Genomic DNA, 22461 nt, shown 5'->3' with positions numbered 1-22461 from the left:
GAATTTATGGCTAAAATCTTAGCTGTGTCTTACAAAAGTATTACCAGGTATTAGAAGGTAAGCAAACAATTTTTCCATTTTTTCAGGGATGATACTCATCTGATAACACTAGATTATACTGTGATTTACTATACTGTATATAGCTCAACAGCTAATTAGCCAAGTTTTGTGAAATTGCTAATAAATATTCATTTCATATATACAAATTTTTTAAAAGGTTCCAGAGGTGACCTGTGAAGATATAGATTGGTGAACCTGACATAGGTGCCGGACAAACATAAGAATAGCCTTACTGGGTCAGACCAATGGTCCATCAAGCCCAGTAGCCCGTTCTCATAATGGCCAATCCAGGTCACTAGTACCTGGCCAAAACCCAAGGAGTAGCAATATTCCATGCTACCGATCCAGGGCAAGCAGTGCTATTGTATATCTGGATTTTCAGAAGGCATTTGACAAAGTACCTCATGAATGACTCCTGGGGGAATTACAAATTCATAGAATAGGAGGCCATGGACTTAAGACTTAAGAGAGTGGATTCTCCAAAGAGTCTTCAAGAGGAGGAGTCTTTTACTGGGCTCTTTGGAAGGGGGCATGCTATTATAACAGGGAGGAGGTAGTTGTTCTTGCAGGTTTTGGGTGAGGGTTGTTCAGCAACAACCCCCCCCCCCCCCCAATTCACCCTGCTATCTGCTTATCTAACCAGGTAGTAGGCTGAATATTGCCACTATCTGATTTACTGCCTGGATAGTGCTACAACAGTCAGAGGAGATATTCAGCAGCACTAACCAGGCAGCGATTAAAAAATGGAATTAGGTACAAGACTGTTAATTTGTTTATGAATTGAGATTAAAAATATTTGATTGAACTGCAGAGCACAGTAATAGGGAGAGAATTGGTATTACTTTCTCAAGACCCACCTGCAATCAACTGAAAAGACATTACATACACAAAACTATGGCTGGAGAAACACACCATTTATTACATATTCAAATATAAATCTGAAATGTGCTGTGGACATGGCAGGTCCCAGAATGTTACATATCTGAATTATAAAATTTCCTGCTCTATTTTTCTTTAAAAATATGTTGATGTTTTAAAATTTTTCACAGAATAAAGCTGTATTTATTTTATATTTTTTATAAACTGCAAAGATTAAAAAAGAAATAGTTGCTATAAAAGTTATTTTTCACATAGCAGGTACTCTATTTCAACCAGAATACCAAACGTTTGTAAACTGTCTCTTGAGACCATACTTCAGCTTAAAGGAATGTCTGTAAATTACAGTTCACACAAATCTCTGGCAGTGAAGAATACCAGAATGCTACACAGTAGTTTCATGTTTCCATAACCCAGTTCTAATATTACCAGTGCTGTCCGTACTGCCTGTTGGTCCATCCTGATCACTGTCTTTCACTAGTCCATCCTGATTTACCAAATTTAAGCCATATGATTTTTGTTGGCTCTCAAGTTCAACTACTACAGGCTCCCTTACAATGTCCTTGTTTGCTACAAGCTCCCTTTCTGCATTTCTGCTGTATCTTGGAAGTGTACCACTAGCATCACTGCTGTCTTGTTGGCACTGAGAAAACTGACGTTCTCTGTAAGCCAAGTAAACTCTTCGATTCCTCGAATGCCCTTCCGTATTGCCTTGTCGGTTCTTATGCAAGCTATTCTGAGTACTTCCTTCCACGCTCGTGGGGACATCATATGCATACTCCCTGAGCACTGCGAGTCTACTGGCACGATGTCCTTTACCTCTGTTTTTATGGTGCCGATTTGGGTGCCCGTTTGTTCTATACTGGGCTTCTACAGGAGCAATATGCATTTTTATGTCATTGTCTACTGAATGCTCCGTCAGACTGTTATCGAGCTGAGGAGTAGTATTTGGAGGTAGAAGACTCGTATTACACTGAGCTGCTGCTGCTGCAGCAGCTTGCAAGTTTGTTAGTTTACAGCCCTGAGATGAATTTTTTAGGCTTGATGCACTTTTATTTGTACAGGATGATTCAGCACTGCTGTTGGTACATTTGGGGGCATCACCATTATTAGCCCCGGTGGAACTTGAGGGCTGAACATTAACTTGTACAGAGTAGGTACTCCTTCCAAGGCAGCAGGTGGCTATCCATGCGTGTCTTACATCTTCCCGGTTCACACAGTGGTGTACAACAAGGAAGGCACTAAGGATCAAGCATGTCGATCCGAAAAAGCAGCTAAAAATCAAATCCATGGGGTAATATAATGACACGGCCAAAGCTCCAAAGATCCACAGGAAGACGTACAAGAACAAAGCAAGGCTGGCCCCTTGAAGCTGAGCCCGAAAGGTGTGCTCATTCTCCAGCGCCGACGTGGACACTAACGAGACAGACGTGGAATCCTGACGGTTTGATTCGCCATGCTCGTTCACTGCCAGGCGCTGCTGCTCTTCAGTTGTCTCTTTCAGCTCAAATTTGCGTTCAGGATGACGTTTCAACTGTATAAATATGCTGAGAAAGTACATGCAGTTGACGAATATGATAAAGCTAGCTGGTCCATAAAAGGCTCCTAAACTGGGTTCCCATGCCATCCAGCAACTGAAATATACAAGACATAATATATTAACTAGGTTTATACCTTTTAGTGTACAAAAGCTTGCTTATAAGAAGATGCTGCAAAATACCATCTATAATCACTACCAATGCTCCCAGAAAATGAGCATGAAATATGCAATAACAAATGTAAAGTTCAGAATCAGATATGCAACACTTACTATGGTGCATTAGGTCTACTGCCATAATTCTTTATATTAGCTGCTGCAGTTATTCCGCACACTATGATTGGGATACCGCCACCAATTAGATAAAATCTAAACAAAAAAGAGCAATAATTTAAGTTAGAAACAAAATTTTATTTTCTTATTTTTATACTCTTTATAAAAGCCAGCATTAATCAAAGTGGCTCAACACAATTTTTAATATTTTTTTCATCAACAAGAATTTTCTTACTAGTATCCAATAGTTTCACCGATTTTTGCTGTATAATACAGCTCAATGACATAACTTATTTGAAAGTTTGTTCCACTGCTGCTCTCTGGTTCTCATTTAAAAGAAGGACCAAACATTGGACATATCCACTAATATAAACACAATACAAAAAGTGTATACTTACCAAGCACAAATGAACTAATACAAAGCAACAAAATTCTAATGCAGGTCTTCTCAAACCTGTCCCATTGAAAACACTGCCATGTGATTTCAAGATATCCATAATAAATATGAACATGATAAATCTGTATACACTGAGGACCTGATTCTAATAACAGCGCTGTAAGTTAGGCGGTGGTAGGTGCTCTACTGCCGTCTAACTTAATTGGTGCAATTGTTTTTAATTGGTGCGGTAATTGACTGCGTCATTTAACAATTAAAAAGTAATTATAAAAAAATATAGGTACCCACCAGTTCCTCCAGATACAGCACCGTGATCAAATCTACAGAGGCGGTTACGGGCGCCTAAGGTCAAAGTAGGCATGTTTTGGCCAATCAAGGACTTCCTTAGACTCCTCCCTAAGGAAGTCCCTGATTGGCTCAGGTGCCTCAGGCCCCTCCCAAGGGAGGAGCCCAAGGCGCCTGAGAAAAATCAGGGCCTTAGGCCCCTCCCCATGCATCACATGATGCACCAGGGCAGGGCCTAAGGCCTGCATTGCGTCGCAGGAGACCGGAGGAGCAGGAGAGACTGAGCACCCCTCCTGCTCCCAACGTAAAGTATGGGGAGGGGGTGTCCGCTACTGTCCAGTGGTAAGAGGGAATGGGCATCCCTCCTGCCATTTGTTTCGGGGGGGGGGGAGGAAGGAGAGGGCCCGATGGCAATTTTAAGTGTGGGGGTCTGTTCGGCAGGGGTGTACGGCCAGCCACGGGCAGGGGAGAAGGGACCTGAAGGCGTCGATGGCAAGAGCAACCGGGCATCCCTCCTGCCATTTGTGGGTCACTGGGGTGGGAGGGGGGCACAGTGGCAGCAATGGCAGGAAGAAGTGGGCATCCCTCCTGCTATTTTTTTGGGTTGGAGGGAGGAAGCGCTTTGTCTGGTGGGGGCTTTTTTCTTTTTTTTAAATTGGGTAGATATTTTGCGTGTGTAACTGTGCCATTTAAAAAAAAAAAGAAAAAAAGCTGACAGAAGCCCTGACAGCAGTGACAGAAGGCTGCGTCTCATGTCACTACTGTCAGGGCTCTGCACTGACTCAATCGCTCAGTTGGGGCAATTAAGTTGGGGAGTTTGCATGCAAAAAAGATAGTGAATCAATCACTGTTTTTACATCGGTCAGAGAATCAGCCAACAGTGATTGAATCACTATCTTTTTTTTTTTTTTAAGTTCAAAAATCTTTATTGAATTTTAAGATTATAAGGGTAAGTACAAATATGTATTTAACAAAGTCAAAGTGTCTATCACATCAATGAAAAGCAGAAATGTTGTAGAGTGCAGAATGATATTATCAGTATACAAGGGTACATATCCAATGCATGTCATTAGCCTATTCAAAAACTTATAGCAGAACATATGCATGGCTATGTGGAATAAGCCAAAGAAATAAATCTACAAAAATAATTGTTCACAAGGGACTATAAGTCACAATATTGTATCAAAGGTCTCCATATCTCAAGAAAATCTTTAGTAAATCTGGGCCAAAGTTGAAGATGTTTTCCCTTAAAAGAAGCAGTGTTGGAAATGTATTGTGGTGTGTATTTTGGAACTTTACATAATTGAATTGTGTACAATTTTGGTGTTTTGTTTTGGTCCTTTGTTTTGGCTGAACTGAAGCCACTGTGCTTGATGAATGCACTGGAAAGTTAATGTCTCCATTCTGCTGGAAGTGATCCTTGATTTTGTTTGAAGAAATAAAGTGGATTGCTTTGACAAATAGAGCCTTGGACTGTTCTGACAAGTTTATTTTTGGGCCATTCTAACAACCGATTTTGTGTTTTGCTTTCTGGGAATTGATTTGAGTTTGGTTTTGAGAGCAAATCACATGTATGCCCAGCTGTCCTGAGATGCAAGTGAAGTGACTGCTGGCAGCAGAATATATATTTTAAGAGATGTGTTAAAGCTGGGGATGGACACTGAGCATTCACAGTGACTGCAAAATTTTGACACATAAACATAGCTTAAGTGTACATTTTTACGGACTCCACCCAAAATTACTTCGGACTCCAAGTCCACAGCCCTGCATGGAACTAGCTCTGTGGCAAATTTTTCTGAATTTTTACAGTAATTGTGTATCATATTAGCATTAATTTGAATTATTTTCCTATTACGAATACGAACATACAAATGTATGTTATATAATAAAATAAAACTGCTTTCCAATTTTGCTTTATGTCTGGATTTTGTTTTTTTTGGGAGTTTTTTGGGAAGTAATTCCAAATATAAATTGTAAGAAATGAAAGGAAAGGAAAAGAAAAAGAAAAGGGATGAAAGACGAGAAGAAAACAGAGGATTATTCAGGTTGTCCGAGTCTTGCCGCGTCTGAATAAGTGGAACCATAGCACAATAGCTGAAAAGTGGCATTAGGCATCGTAAAAAGCCTCTGTAGGTATGATTCTGGCGCCATTTTTTTTAGCCGCTAGTAGGCGCCTACATTTTTTTAAACTGCTTTTTTATCAGTTTTAAACTGCATTTTCAACTTAAGTTAGGCTTAAGGCACTGTTTATAGAATCTAGGCCTTAGTGTATACCGTTGCTAATTCACTGTGTAAAATATTACTAGCAGAGACTGTGCCAATTTAGTTTTTTTTATATCATATTGATCTACATGCAGTATTACTTCATAGCTTTTACATTCTCCATTCATAACACCTCAGTCTGTACTGGATCATTGGTGCTGAATTTACATGTATGGAGGGTAATATGATGAGAGAGGACATTTTAACAACACTAACTAGTTGGGAGAGAGATGATGTGAAATTATTTGGCTCTGATTCAATAAATGGCGCTGCTTGGCGCAGTTGTCAATCAACCACTAGGTGCCATTTGTAGAATGGTGCCTAATTCAGCTTAGATGCCGATATATTAGACCAGGGTTTTCTTGACCCAACCTCACCACCTATCAGTACCTAGAGCAATCCATGCCCAAACTCTACCCCTGCCATTCTTACTTTTCGAGTAGACATGGGTAGGTGCCTCAGTATAGATGCCTACATGGTACCTACCTGAAAATTAATTTTTAAATTGTTTTTTAATGGTGCTATTCAATTAACAGCGCTGTTGACCTAATTTAAAAAAAAAAAATTAGGTGCCTACATTGGTAGGCATCTCATTCTATAATCAGGACCTTTGTCTGGAAATTTATTTACAGAATTCATATATCGCTTATCTGCCTTTCTAGGTGGTCTATGATTAACAATTTGAAAAAAATACACAAACATACAAACCCAACACACAAACATTTATATAAACCCAACATATAAATTCAACAGAACCCCTATAACATAAAAAAAATTAAAGTACACATGAAGACTAGCATATTTTATAATCAACACAGTATTTGCAAGTTCTGCTCACATTCACAAACTCAGCTGTTTGTTACAGCATTCCTGTGATATGTTTTGTTGATTCTGGAGCAGAAGAATTTAATTAAGGGTAAAGATTTTATTTTTTTATTTTGTGATGTTCATTTTATGTATGTTTTATTTATGTAAAACCTTTTTTTAGATGGCGTATATAAATTTTTAAATAAATGAATAAATTCCAACCAGACCACATCCTCAGTAATGCTTACAGTAAACATATGTGTTTATGCCATTGTACATACTCTTACACCCAACACTATTTAATACAATCATTGTGTATGTTTTTTACCCTAGATATGCAAAAATTACTTTACAAAATTATCCGCTTTTAATTAGATTTGTATACTGTAGTGAGCACACAGGGGTCCTTTTATCAAGCTGCGGTAGGGGTTTAACACGCGTAATACTGCGCGTTAAACTGCCTCCTGCGCTAGCCGCTAACGCCTGCATTGAGTTTACACATGGGTGTTTTGTAACTATGGGTCTAAAAGGCAATTTTCAAAGAGAAGTTACCCATTGTTTCCTTTTGAAAATTTTGCACCTTTTTTAAAAAATATATTACATTAAGCATACATGGAGATTTCAAATTAAAATCCCTGTCAGTACCAAAGAAGACATATCCTCGGTGCTGGAACTTTACTCAACATGAAGAAAATAACAATTTTGAAAGTTTTTCTTATGCCACATGTAAACACTTCTCTCCCTTCCTTTTCAAACTATTATTCTGATGTAATCTATGACTTACTTATTTTCTAACAATATCTTTTGCTCATTTTGTCTGAATTTAATGAGGATAAATTCCTGAAAGCTAGTTAAGTTACTTCATAAAAAGGTTATTGCCTTATTTTTTATTTGCTGACATTTATTTCTGTGCATTCAAGAACCAATGCAATTGCATAATTTAGATGTTAAGTACCATACTATGAATATAAATTAAGTAAATACAATTTGTGATTAAATCAACCACAATTTAACATTTTTGGTGTTAGTGCTGTTTTAATATTACTTGACTTGCTATTCTGGTTTTCCAGGATATTCATGATGAATAAGTATAATATTGTATATGCAAGCATAGACTGCAGGTAGTATATCAGATATACAGACATAGAAATGTGACATCAGCAAGTCATAGACTCACCGAAGCATTGGTCGCGGGGGAGGTGGTGGCTCCTCAGGATCTTGGCATCTCTTTGTTTTCTTTGTGACCTGCTTGTAGATATTGCGTGCTGTAACTCCTACCCACAAGACCGTAGCAAGAGTAGAATAATGTAAAATTATTCCAACCTGGAACAAAAATCCCACAAATATATATATAAAGTAAGTATGCTACCAAATGCACAGGAAATAAGTTATAGAACTGGATCCATGATAATTAAACTATCAAGCATATAACATATAGCACAGATAATATTTAATGTGAGAACAGTTCACAAAACTTTTGCTTTGACCAGATTACATTAAACATGAGTCACCTATTTTTATTAACTGTATTTATGCACAAAGCAAACAGAAATGATATCACAAACTCATGCGAAACATTTTACTATCATACTCTTATTTCCAAATTAGTTTAAGATTTGTGTCATCCAGATTCTAAATATCTGAAATGTATATCTCCTGGCCAGATTTGGTGAGAGAATTCTTTACAACTGGATAGCCTTGGTGCCAACAAGTTATGCTATTTCAGAGGCCAGATTTTGCTGCAAAAAATCACGGTAGAAGCAGAAACTACAGGTCACAGTTGGACAGCTTTGTGGCATGGTTGAATGAACGACACCCGAAGATCAGGTTTGCTATGCAGTGCAGTAGAGAGGACATTTCTTTCTCAGATGTTAGAGTGGTATTGAAGAACAATAAGTTATTGACTGCTGTGTTCAGGAAGACCATTGACTGAAATACGTTCTGCACTATGAGAGTTACCATCCATCTCACCTGAAGCAAAGTCTACCTGTATCTCAATTTTTGAGATACAGAAAACTGTGTACATCTAAGGAAGGATTTAAGCATCAGGCGAAGGACCTGCCACAAAAAGGCTGTTAGAGTGGGGGTATCCGAGTGATGTGATTAAAAAGGCATACAAACGGGCTCTGCATATAAATCGAAACTTTTTTTTCTCCAAGAGTACAAGCACAGGAAGAGAAAGTCACCATCTGTGGTTTAAATTATGACCTTTGTGCACATCAGATAGTCAGGATAATCCGAAGGCATTGAGATAAGGTGGCAGTGTCATTCTGTTTTGCTGGCTACAGGTGGCATACCGGAGAAGAAGAAACGTTAAGGAGCAACTGAGCCCTGCTATGGTGAGGAACATCGACAATACTACAGGAACAATGGGAGGAGAGGGTTTCACAGCCCCTGTGGAGTCTGTAAGGCTTGTAATATCATGTTGACCATCACTAAATTTAATCAGAAGACATATACTCTGCAGCATGCCACTACTTGTGACACTTCCTTCGTGGTATACGTCATAATCTGTCCCGGTCAGAAATTGTATTTTGGTCAGACTAGTAGAACTTTAAAACTAAGAGTGACCGAGCACAGGAATGCTTTCAAGAAAGGAATACACCAGGCTCCCATGGTTCAAGACTCCTTTAGTGAAATGCGCTGCTTCACTCTTGATTATGTTTCCCCTTCAATTCGTGGGGGCAATAGAGGGCTTATTTTACAACAGCGAGAACAGTTTTGGATTTCTACCTTAAACACTGTACAGCTGCATGAACTAAATCGTGACATTGATTGGTTTTACTTTTACTAGATTCTGTACAACTAAACTCTTTGATTTTATCTGTCTCTTTTAAAATCAAGAGGTGCTACTGCTGTCAGCGACTGCCACGTCCTCTTGCATCAGGCAAGGGAGGTTATAGTGCAACGGCACCATGAGAGAACGCGGAAGGCAAAAGAGGGACAAATCGAAGCTGCAGTATCATGCTTTACTTTTATTAAGCTTTGTTTGAATCTTCAAGACTTAGTCAAAGTTTGTTGATTATATATTTCAGCACCTGTGCCCCATTGCCCTGAAGAAACGTAGGTTCCCCGTAGGAAGGGGTCTATAGTAGGGTGCTTCCCTGGTTGTATTATCCTCGATACATTTTCCTACAGTGTTCTGGAGGTTTTTTAAACCAGTGATGTTTTGGAAGTTGAGCTGATTTCTTTGCTCTCTTCAAGCCTGAAGCTTTTTCCTCTATTAAATTTGGATTTTCAATATCACACCTGTTCAGCAAATTGATGGAGTTGTGTGGTATCTAATTATAGGTGTGCCAGTTAAGGTGGAATTTTACAACTCAACAAACACAAAACGAGTGTAATAAAATGTGAGGCCCTAGTGGCATAACTAAGACTGAATGCTCCCCCCATAACATCATCTCTCAGTAGGGGGGAGGGGGACCTTTGCACAGGCTCAATAAATAACCTATATTGAAAACCTGATATAGTAATAGAAACTGAAATATAAGATATCAGAGATACACATTTCCCAAAGCTGACATATTTCAATTAATACATTCAGAAAAAAATTAATTTGGCTACCTTTGTCTGTGTTCTGGTTTTGTCCCTGTTTCTCTTTTCTGCTTTTACATAAGTCTTTCTACGATCTTCTATCCTTTTGACATTTCTTTTCTGTGTTCGCCATCCACCTTCTCTTTGCATTCCATATGGGTCCTACCCAGCATCTCTCCTCTGTGTTCCTATCCCTCCCCCTCCATGTCCCAAATTATCCCTTTGTGATCGCAGGTCCCTAAGCTCTCTCCATGCCCTGCATCTCATTTCTGTGTCCCTGTTCCTCCAATGTCCAGCTTCTCCCTTCTCTTCCTTTTCTCCTGCACCTCAGCACTGACCCCTCAGCATCTCTCACCCTCTCTTGCTCTTCTTTTTGGTCCTGGTCTCTGTTTCTCTGTCTTCCCTCCATTTCCCCACAAGTCCAGTATCTCTCCTCCTCTTTCTTTGTCCACTCTACTCCCTAATCCCATGCAGGTCCAGGATTTCTCTCTGCTACTCCTTCCTCCTGCGCAAGTATGGCACCCCTTGCTGTTCCCTCCATCTCTCTCTTACTTCTTCCTGCAGGTTCAGTGTTTCTCTGTTGTCTCTACCCCCACCATCTCCAGAAGTCCCAGTGGATAACCGGCAGAGGCAGCAATGTAAACACTTCTGCCTGCACCCAGCCCTTGCCCTTGATGTCTCGCCTCCTGTGACATATTTCCTGTGGGCAGAAGCTGCAGAGGAAAGGTGTTGGCAAGGCCAGGTGCAGATAGAAGTGTTTATGTCATTGCCTCTTCTGATCAGCCATGGGACTCTTCTGGAGGAACATGTGGGTGGGAGGGGGGAGAGACTACAGGCTGATGCAGGTCTGCACACCAGATACCTGGAGGGCGGGGGAAGAGAGCTGACATGCAGAATGGAGACCAGAAGGCAGCATGCAGCTCCTGTCATTGGGTGGCCCTGGACATTTTGCCGGGCTTCCTCAATGGTAGCTATACCCCTGGTGGTGCCTGAACAATTCATTTACAGATCTTACCAGTTCCAACTCATCAATGCTGAAAACCAGAGGATGGAACAAACAGAAGGAGGAAAGCAGTACAATCTGAGCCTTGATTTCTCAACTATCACCCTGTGGTAATGTGAGCAAGCAGCAGGCTTGGATTTCTCATAAAGGCAGGCAGACAAGGGCTAGGAGTAACCAAAAGGCCTTTATTATTAACATAACTTTAACTAGGACAATAGCATCAATATTTTATATAAATCAACAGAAAACTGTTCTGCTAGGGCGGACTCTGGCTACCCCCAAACAGTTCACTTTTTTCTTCCCTAGCCAAACACAGTCCCACACAGACTTGCCTTCAGTCTGCACTCTATTTGGGTCTTCAAAATGATGAGACCTTATCAAAATGATAAGATACCTTAATAGTCTCTCCCCACATATAGGTACCTGAGCCACCCTGCTTCCTTGATCCAGTCTCTTCAGGTACTATGGTTCATCCTTCTGTAAAAGGAGTCTTTTTGGCTCAGGACCTCCCTCCTGAAAGCCTCTACATTCAGGGCCTCCCTGTTCTTAACTGCCAGAAGGTTTTTACTTCCTGCTCCCTCTATCCAGACAGCCTAACATTCATTAAGTTGGTGCCACCTGCTGGAAGGTATCTTAACTGCCACAACAGTTTGGGAGTGTTTCTAGGGATACCTGCTCCTGTGCCATTCACTCCCTCACCCTCCCCAAAGCACTGTGTCCTAGAACATGCAAAGAAACTCTGTTGCATAAAGAGCTAAATGGCACAAAGATCTGTTGCAGTAACAGTGCAATAAAATACACTTCCACTCAGAGCAGATGAAAAGTAGTCATGAGTCAGAACAGATAATAAATGAGGAAGGGGAGCGATTTCAGAACCATATTTCTTTGTAAAAGATCCAACATATTCATCCCCTTGTATCCGACCTAAATCTCCAGATTTAGGTCTGGGCTCAGAAGGCTAGGCGCCTCGTATTGTTCCCTCTTCTTCCAGATTGAGCTCTAGCCTCATACTGATTATTACTGCTACAGACAGTATCATCCATGGAAGTTATCAGAATCCTGAAACTCTAACCCATAATCTTACCTAGAAACATTCTATCACTGGCTAAGAATGAAAGAAATACAGAAATTTTTCCTATAGTGCTCATCTTGCTTCAAAGAGAAAATTTTAGTGAGATTACAATTAGGATGTTTGATGAAATGGGGATAGCCAATACTTATCCCTGAGATTGGCAGCCTCGAATCTTGCTCCTCTTTGGGATTCTGCCAGGTACTTGTGACCTGGATTGGCCATTGTTGGAAGCAGGATACTGACTCAGTATGGCTATTTTCATGTTCATATAAGATTGATGTCTGACAATGTCAAAAAAAACCTTTCAAAATGCTCAATGTTTTCTGACCCCTTCTTCCTCTGAATTAAACTGGCCTGTTTCTCCTTAGGATAGAAAAATAAGAGGGATTCTTAGTATTAAGGTAGGTGTATCAAGAGCATATAAGTAGGAACCAGGAAAGCACAGTTACTTACCGTAACAGGTGTTATCCAGGGACAGCAGGCAGATATTCTTAACGCATGGGTGACATCACCGACGGAGCCCCGGTACGGACACTTTTAACTAGAAAGTTCTAGTTGGCCGCACCGCGCATGCGCGGGTGCCTTCCCGCTCGACGGAGGAGAGCGTGGTCCCCAGTTAAGATAAGCCAGCTAAGAAGCCAACCCGGGGAGGAGGGTGGGTCGTAAGAATATCTGCCTGCTGTCCCTGGATAACACCTGTTACGGTAAGTAACTGTGCTTTATCCCAGGACAAGCAGGCAGCATATTCTTAACGCATGGGTGACCTCCAAGCTAACAGAGAGGGAGGAGGGATGGTTGGCAATTAGGAAAACAAATTTTGTAACACAGATTGGCCGAAGTGCTCATCCCATCTGGAGAAGGCATCCAGACAGTAGTGAGAAGTGAATGTGTGAACTGAGGACCAAGTGGCAGCTTTGCAGATCTCCTCGATTGGCGTGGAGCGGAGGAAAGCCACAGAAGCAGCCATAGCTCTGACCCTGTGGGCCGTGACAGCACCTTCCAGTGAGAGACCGGCCCGAGCATAACAGAACGTAATGCAGGCAGCAAGCCAGTTAGAAATTATCCGTTTAGAGACAGGGCGACCTAGACGGTTAGGGTCGAAGGACAAAAAGAGCTGAGGGGACGAGCGGTGAGCCCTGGTATGGTCAAGGTAGTATGCAAGGGCACGCTTACAGTCCAGCGTGTGTAATGCCTGTTCCCCAGGATGAGAATGGGGCTTAGGGAAAAAGACAGGTAACACAATGGATTGGTTGAGGTGGAAGTCCGAGACCACCTTGGGAAGAAATTTAGGATGGGTACGCAGAACTACCTTGTCATGGTGAAAAACCGTGAAAGGTGGGTCAGCGACCAGTGCATGTAGCTCACTAACCCTCCTGGCAGAGGTGATGGCAATGAGGAAAAGCACCTTCCATGTCAGAAATTTGAGTGAAGTTGTGGCAAGAGGCTCAAATGGAGGTTTCATGAGGGCTGAGAGAAACACGTTCAGGTCCCAGACGACTGGAGGAGGCTTCAGCGGTGGTTTGACATTGAAGAGGCCTCTCATGAACCGGGAAACCAGGGGATGAGCCGTGAGAGGTTTTCCGAGGATAGGCTCATGAAACGCAGTGATGGCACTGAGGTGGACTCTGATTGAGGTAGATTTGAGGCCAGCGTCGGAGAGAGAAAGCAAATAGTCCAGTATAGTTTCTACCGCCAATGAGGCGGGATCGTGATGAAGAGGACACCAAGAGGAGAACCGGGTCCATTTCTGATGGTAACATTGGAGGGTGGCCGGTTTCCTGGAGGCATCCAAAATACGACGGACAGGCTGAGACAGGTTCTCTGGAGAGGTCAGCCCGAGAGAAACCAAGCTGTCAGGTGGAGCGAGGACAGATTGGGATGCAATAGAGACTGATGCTGCTGTGTAAGTAGAGTAGGAAACAGAGGAAGAGGAATGGGCTCCCTGGAGCTGAGCTGGAGCAGGAGGGAAAACCAGTGTTGGCGAGGCCACCGAGGAGCGATGAGAATCATGGTGGCTCTGTCCCTGCGGAGTTTGAACAATGTCCGCAACATCAGAGGTAGTGGAGGAAAGGCATAGAGGAACCGATCCGTCCAGTTGAGCAGGAATGCATCCGGGGCCAGACGGTGAGGAGAGAAGAGTCTGGAACAGAACTGGGGCAGCTGATGGTTGTGAGGAGCTGCAAAGAGGTCCACTTGCGGAGTGCCCCAGCGCGCAAAGATGGAGCGGAGTGTGGGAGGATCCAGAGTCCACTCGTGAGGTTGAAGGATGCAGCTGAGATTGTCGGCCAGGGAGTTCTGTTCGCCCTGGATATATACAGCCTTGAGGAAGAGACTGTGGGCCGTGGCCCAGGACCAGATGCGGATGGCCTCCTGACAGAGGAGGGGAGATCCGGTGCCGCCTTGCTTGTTTATGTAGTACATGGCGACCTGGTTGTCTGTGCACAGAAGAAGGACCTGAGGGTAGAGAAGGTGCTGGAAGGCTTTGAGAGCATAGAACATGGCTCTGAGTTCCAGGAAATTGATGTGATGTAGATGCTCCTGAGGGGTCCAGAGACCCTGAGTGCGAAGATCTCCCAGGTGAGCTCCCCACGCATAGGGGGAGGCATCCGTGGTGATGGTCATGGAGTGAGGGGGCAGATGAAAGAGTAGACCCCTGGAAAGATTTGAGGAGTTCAACCACCATTGAAGAGATTGCTGAAGAGACAATGTCACAGAGATGGGATGAGAAAGAAGATCCGAGGTCTGTGACCATTGGTTGGCTAGAGTCCACTGAGGTGTCCTGAGGTGGAGTCGTGCCAGAGGAAGTACATGGACCGTCGAGGCCATGTGGCCTAGGAGGACCATCATCTGCCGAGCTGGGATGGAGTGATGAAGGAGCACCTGATGACAGAGATGGAGCAGGGTCCGTTGTCGGTCGGCGGGAAGAAACGCCCTCATCAGAGTGGTGTCCAGAACTGCTCCAATGAATTGAAGTCGCTGTGTGGGAAGCAGATGCGACATTGGGGTAGTTGATCTCGAACCCCAGGAGATGGAGGAAAGAGATGGTGTGTTGTGTGGCTTGCAGCACAAGCGGAGACGTAGGAGCTTTCACCAACCAATCGTCCAAGTACGGGAACACCTGGAGGTTGTGAGACCTGAGGAAGGCCGCCACCACAATAAGGCACTTGGTGAACACCCTGGGTGATGATGCGAGGCCAAAGGGTAGCACTTTGTACTGATAGTGGCGGTGCTGTACCTGAAATCGGAGGTAGCGACGTGAAGTCAGATGGATTGGAATGTGAGTGTAGGCCTCTTTGAGGTCTAGGGAACATAGTCAGTCGTGTTGAGAGAGAAGCGGGTAAAGCGTGGCAAGGGAGAGCATTCTGAACTTTTCCTTGACCAGACATTTGTTGAGGTTCCGGAGATCGAGGATGGGATGGAGGTCTCCTGTCTTCTTGGGAACCAGGAAGTAGCGGGAGTAGAATCCCTGACCCCTTTGGTCTGGGGGTACCTCTTCGATGGCATTGAGAAGAAGGAGGGATTGGACCTCCCTCAGGAGGAGGGGGGATTGAGAGGAGTGAGAAACAGACTTTATGGGAGGATTGTCCGGTGGAAGAGTCTGGAAATTGAGAGAGTAGCCGTGGCGAATGATGTTGAGGACCCACAGGTCTGATGTGATGACCTCCCAACGGTTGAGGAAGAGTTGAAGACGTCCTCCTATCGGCTGAGGAAGAGGCAAAGATGGTGGGAGACTGGCTATGCCCTGGAGAAAAGAGTCAAAAGGGCTGAGATGGTTTTGACTGCGGGAGAGGCTTGGTCGGTGGGTGAGACTGTGAACGTGCCTGAGTCTGGTGCTGCTGACGAGGCCGGCGAGACTGTTGTTGTTGAGGCGGGTTGAGAGGTCTGGCCGAGAACCTGCGTTGATAGGAAGACTGCTGTTTGTAGGGGCGAGCAGGAGGAGTTTTCTTCTTAGGTTTGATCAGGGTATCCCACCTGGTCTCGTGTGCCGAGAGTTTCTGGGTAGTTGAGTCCAGGGACTCCCCAAAGAGTTCATCACCAAGACAAGGTGCGTTGGCTAGGCGGTCTTGGTGATTAATATCGAGGTCAGAAACTCTCAGCCAGGCCAAGCGCCTCATGGCAACAGCCATGGCAGATGCTCGAGAGGTCAGCTCAAAAGAGTCATAAATGGAGCGCACCATAAATTTCCTGAGTTGGAGCAAACTGGAAAGTTGTTGTTGAAAAACCGGGACCTTGCGTGCAGGGATGTACTTTTGGAAGGAGGAGAGTTGTTGCACCAAATGCTTCATATAGAAGGAGAAGTGGAAGGTGTAATTATTAGCTCTGTTGGCAAGCATGGAATTCTGATAAGGGCGCTTGCCAAATTTATCCATTGTTCTGCCCTCTCTGCCAGGAGGAGTAGAGGCATAAACACTGGAGCCCTGGGTTTTCTTTAAAGTGGACTCCACTAGAAGGGATTCATGGGGTAGTTGAGTTTTGTCGAACCCCGGGATAGGAATGACCCTATATAAACTATCCAGTTTTCGAAGTGCACCCGGTACCGTGAGAGGGTTTTCCCAATTTTTGTAAAAAGTTTCCCGTAAGATGTCGTGGACGGGTAACTTTAAAAATTCTTTGGGGGGTTGTTCGAAGTCCAGGGCGTCAAGGAAAGCCTGGGACTTCTTAGAGTCGGACTCCAAAGGGATAGACAGAGCTGCCGACATTTCTCGTAGAAATTTTGTGAATGAGGACTGTTCAGGTTTGGAACTGGTATCGACCATCGATGGTTCCTCGTCCGTTGATGAAGCCTCATCCTCGGTACCGGGTGGGGATTCTTCCCATAAGTCCGGGTCCCTGACGTCGGTATGCGCGGGACGGGACGGTGGTGCGGATGGCTCAGTATGGCGAGTCTTAGAGAGGGATTTGCCAGAGCGCATCGAGACGGTACCGGGGGAGGAAGATCGGTGCCGGTCCTGGTCTCGGGGGGACTGGTGTCGGTCTCGATGTCGGGGAGGGTCGGCATCAGAGCGTGGTTGCACCAGAGGATGAAGTGATTCAGCCGCGAGTACCGGCATGGAGGTGTTCAACGGTACCGATGGTGTTGACACCGATGGTGTGGTGCGAGGCTCGGGCCGGTCCGGCACCGAAAGGAGTGGGGCCAACAGTGTGGGCAACAAGTGCTGGAGTTGTTGTTGTAGTTGCTCCTGCAGTTGGGTTTGGAGTATGGCCGCAATGCAGTCGTCCAGAGGGGGCACCGGTACCGCTTTTTTCTTTTTCGGTACCATAGGTGCCGCTCCATGCCCCGGCGATGAGGAGGCCGATGACGAGGCACTCACCGAAATCGGGGCGGAGCGTTTGCGGGGTCGGCGTGATGCCGGGAGGACCGGCGTCGCCGGTGTGGCAGGAGGGCGCTCAAGGGGAGTGGAAGGCTTCTTAGCCGGCTTACCCGGTGCCAGCGACCCCGAGGAAGGATCAGGCGGTGTCGAAGTAGTCGGTGCCGACTTTTGCGATGCCGTTGACGGCGCGGCTGATTCCATGGCAGATCCGGTGCCGAAAAGAATATTTTGTTGGATCTGTCTATTTTTTAATGTACGTTTTTTAAGAGTAGCACAGCGGGTGCAGGTGTCAGCCCGATGCTCTGGACCCAGGCACTGTAGGCACCAATTGTGCGGGTCAGTGAGAGATATCGGGCGTGCACACCGCTGGCACTTCTTAAAGCCCGGCTGAGGGGGCATGAAGGGAAACACGGCCTCCGCAAAATCAAAACCGGAGGCCTGTATGGTGACAACAGGCCCCGCCGGGGCCGGTTCGAAAAATAAAGAGAAAACAAAGTTGGGGTTTTTTTTGGAATTTAAAACTAAAAAGAAACCCGAAGGTAAAAGAAGAAAAAGGAAGACAAAAATGCGAGCGGGAAGGCAAAATCCGATATTTCAACGGCCGTTGAAAAATACATGCGTCTTCTTCGCTCCGCAGAAACGAAGAAACTGGGGACCACGCTCTCCTCCGTCGAGCGGGAAGGCACCCGCGCATGCGCGGTGCCGCCAACTAGAACTTTCTAGTTAAAAGTATCCGTACCGGGGCTCCGTCGGTGACGTCACCCATGCGTTAAGAATATGCTGCCTGCTTGTCCTGGGATAATCAATAGATGCCTAGGATAAAATTAACTCTACAATAATTTTGCACACGCATAAAACTACTTTGTAGATTAGATGGCTGACCCCCCCCCAACCTTACGACACTGCTTTAGGAATTCTATGAGCATCAGAGCTAATACTACTGCAGCCGGCAATTAAAAAGCATAACTCCGCTTTGTAAAAGGAGCCCTAAAGGAGGTAGACTACTGTAGCTAGCATTCAAATTATATAAATACTAAAATTAAATACTTAGCAAGGAATAACTGCTGATTATAAGATCATACAATTTTTTTTTAAAAAGACGACTAGTCAGGAAGTTCTGCTTCACGCAGCGGGTGGTGGGCACCTGGAATGCTCTCCCAGAGGAGGTTATTGCGGAATTCACCGTTCTAGGATTCAAAAGCAAATTAGATGCACATCTCCTTATGAGAGGCATAGAGGGATATGGGTGACTAAAACTACATCAGGTGTACACCTGACTAGGCCTCCGCGCATGCGGATCACCGGACTCGATGGACTGTAGGTCTGATCCGGAGATGGCAGTTCTTATGTTCTTAAATATATAAGGCTTTCTGATATTTATGAATATATAACATCTATTATAAGACAGCAATACTTTTTTTTAATCATCAGTGTACATTCTAATCCTCAGTTTTCACTTACTGCTTGGCAAATGCTGTTCTTTTTGGTCTGAGTTATGCCTCCAACAAACACAAGACACGTCAGGAATATGTGAAAACAGAGATTCACCAACATGTGCCAGCTTTTAACACTGATCTTGATCAAACTGTAGGAAAAATACATAGAGGACAATGATGCTGTATAAAATGACATTTCAGAAAACAAACACTTGATGTAAGCCAAAACATGCAACTGCTAAAACACATACTTGTGATCAAAGCAAGAGAAATATTAAATCAAATAGTTAAAATCCAGTTGACAGAAGACATTAAAATTTTAAAAAGCACGCCTTTCTCAATTTAATCTAATTTTCAGAGGAAAAGTGAGAGGCTCTTATATTAAAATGCAATAAAGTTTTGTTTACTTACCGTGCTTTAGATGCAAAAACTAATTCAAAGTGCAAAGGTTTGTACTAACTTTTGTGGTCATTCCTAGCATGCTCCTATAAAAGTTACCACAAATATGCAGTTTCCAGGATGGAAACAAGTTCAGCAATATTCAACTAGGGAAGGTTTCTGGACTGGCCTGGTAGGACTAAAGGAAAGAAATTGATCATGCAAGATCTAATTTCTCCTTCCTTAGTGTATATATCAGACCAGTCCAGAATCAGTGGGATGTAGCAAACAATTCCCAAATAGGGCAGTCCCTGGTCAAATAAAGCCTAACCCAAAGGTTAGAAAGGCTGGAGGCTAAAGAAAAATCTGGTGCTTAGGCCAGAGATTAACACAGAAGATGTGCTTACAACATGTCTTTGAAAACCAACAGATTGATAAGAGTGTAAATAAATATTAGATAGATAGAATCTTCCTTGACCAAGAGAAGTAATATAGAGTAAAAGGAAAGTATGAAAACTGAACACTGGTGGAATATTCTGGCACTGATAGCTACACATGGAAGAAGAAAATGCTTCTAATATCTTCTTATCTAGTACTATTAGCCACAGCATTAAGGTCTTCAAAAGAAAAATGCCCTCAGTGCTCTTCCATGAACATGAAAACTAAAGTGCTGAAGCAGTATTCAAATTGCAAAAATCTCTAGACAGATAAATCAGAATACTAAGGGATAATACATAGAAACATAGAAAAATGAAGGCAGATAAAGACCATATGGCCTATCTAACCATGCCTGCTGTAACCATTACTATCTCCTTCTCTCCCTTAGAGATCAAAGTATTTGCCTCAAGCTTTCTTGAATTCAGATACAATTTTGGTCTCTACCACTTCCACTGGGAGGTCTTTCCAAGCATTCATCACCCTCTCCGTGAAAAAGTATTTCTGAGGTTACTTCTGAATCTTTCCTCTTACATCTTCATACTATGCCCCCTCGTTCCAGAGTTTCCTTTTTAATTTAGACTTCCCTCAAGTGCACTTATGCTAAGTAGGTATTTAAATGTCTCTATCATATCTCCCCTCTCCCACCTTTCCTCCAAAGTATACATATTGAGATCTTTAAGTCTGTTCTTATATGCCTTATGATGAATACCACTGACCATTTTAGTAGCCTTCCTCTGGACCAGTGGTTCCCAACCCTGTCCTGGGGGGTCCTCCAACCAGTTGGGTTTTCAAGATATCTCTAATGGATATGCATGAGAGAGATTTGCATATAATGGAAGTGACAGTTATGCAAATCTCTCTCATGCATATTCATTAGTGATATCTTGAAAACCAAACTGGCTGGGGGTCCCCCCAGAATAGGGTTAGGAACCACTGCTCTGGACCAACTCCATGCTGTTTATATCTTTTTCAAGGTGCGGCCTCCAAAATGTTACATAGTATTCTAAATGAGGTCTCACTAGTCTTATACAGGGGCATCAATACCTCCTTTTTCCTACCAGCTATTCCTTTCCCTATGCACCCAAGTATCTTTCTATCTCTCACCGTCATCTTTTCAACCTGTTTGGCTGCCTAAGATCATCACATACTATCACACCCAAGCCCTGCTCCTCTTTGCTGTCTGGCCATTTAATTTTTCTAATTATGTAGGTCCCAGTCTTCAGTAACTGCTTTCTTGTCTTCTCTTAGCTCTCTTTCCAGGTCTATCAATTGTTTTTCTTTCTCCTCTTATCTTCTGCAGTTCCAACACTACATCTACCTCTGACACTGATCTTTTTCTTTCAGCTTGTGTCTATTTTTCTGTATGTCTGTTCAGATTTCATTCATTCTTACTATTCAGTCTTCAAGCTCTCTTTTTCCACTGTTTACCTACAGCTTTCTACAGTTTTCCCTCATCCAGACCCTCCCATTCCCCTACTTACTCTCATGTTTTTAATTTATTCTTCTATTTCTCCCTCTACCATCAAAGATCACCTTTGAATCTCTTCTCCCCTCTCCAGCATTACCCCATTCTCTTTCTCTGTATGTCTCTTGTCCCCAAGCCAGCATTTCTTTCATTTACTCTTATATTTTTCCCTCTACCATCAATAACCACCTTTGTATCTCTGTCCCCCTGCAGCACTGCCTTATTCTCATCTCTGTATAACTCTTGTCCCCAATCCAGCATTACCCCATGTCTCTCTTTCTTTCCCCCGTCTAGCATATAATCTCTATCATCTCTTTTCCTCCATCCAGTATTATCCCATGTGCGCCTTCTTCCTATCTAGCATTACCCCATTCGGTGTTACCTTCTTTCTCTATCTCTTCACCCCATCCAGCATTGCCCTTTCTATGTCTTTTCTACTCTATTCGGCAGCCCCACATTTAGATGTCTGACATATACAGCCATCCATCACACAGAGACAGAACTGACACCATCTTGCCTGATAACTATATGCCCTCAGCTCCCAGCAAGCAGTGGTAAGCTGTTCAGAAATATGCTGAAAAAGAGGCAGCAACTAAAATGGTACATCTGGGCCTGCTCCTGATGTGCTTCAGCTGTTTTGCAAAAACTATGCAATAAAAAAGAGCATTAAATTGGCACCTCCTTTCCTGCTTTTTCTGTGCCTCAGGAAATAAACAGAAAAATCTGATTTAACACTTTCTTGCCTTAGGAGTTAATCAGAAAGCAGAAACAGCGAGTATCTCTGTGTCTCAGGAGTTAATCTGAGAAGTGGCATCTGAGCCGGCTTGCCTCTTCTGTGCCTCAGGAGTTAATCAGAAAGTAGCATATGAAATAATACCTCTGTGCCTCAGTTGTTAAGAGTAAACCATGCATGCTCAATAGTTCCACGATGCAGCTTCTGTGCCCAAAGTTAGACAATTTCTCTCTATTTTTTGTTTTATTTTAAAGGTACCAGAACCCCAAGACAACCCTGCAAATGGAAAAAAGGTGTGTGTGGGGGGGTGGGGGGGGAGGCGGGGGAAGGTGAGTAAGAAGAAATGGACTTAGGATTCCCTAAATTGTTACGTCTTCTTGCAGATTTTTATTGCTGACAGGAAGTTTAGATTTACATAAACCAGTGCCCACTGGTTTAGGAGCTTAACTGTTCTTTCCAGTACATGACCTGTACAGTATATCATCACTATCCACTGGAGACAAAGAAAACGTAGCATTTTAAGGCCCCAGTGTGCCCTAAAGGGGAAATCATATGGAACTACTTTGTTTCTCTGTCTTCACCTGCTGGTCAAC

General features: G+C 43.5%; 1 protein-coding gene across 1 annotated transcript in view; it reads right to left on the bottom strand.

Annotated features, from left to right (window-relative positions):
* Window positions 1-958: 958 nt before the first annotated feature.
* The window catches only part of ADGRA3 (adhesion G protein-coupled receptor A3), a 194023-nt gene continuing 172520 nt past the window's right edge, over window positions 959-22461 (bottom strand). Inside the window, exons 16-19 of the mRNA XM_033948486.1 lie at window positions 18880-19003; window positions 7675-7820; window positions 2747-2842; window positions 959-2570 (exon numbers count right to left, since the gene is read on the bottom strand). Coding sequence (XP_033804377.1) covers window positions 1322-2570; window positions 2747-2842; window positions 7675-7820; window positions 18880-19003 — 1615 coding nt within the window. The 3' untranslated portion in view covers window positions 959-1321. The remainder of the gene's footprint in view (window positions 2571-2746; window positions 2843-7674; window positions 7821-18879; window positions 19004-22461) is intronic.

The sequence above is a fragment of the Geotrypetes seraphini genome, chromosome 1 (assembly GCF_902459505.1).
Source record: "Geotrypetes seraphini chromosome 1, aGeoSer1.1, whole genome shotgun sequence".
NCBI classification, from domain to species: Eukaryota; Metazoa; Chordata; class Amphibia; order Gymnophiona; family Dermophiidae; genus Geotrypetes; species Geotrypetes seraphini.
The sequence above is the reverse complement of the archived record's forward strand: the minus strand, read 5'-3'. Positions and strand labels throughout refer to the sequence as shown.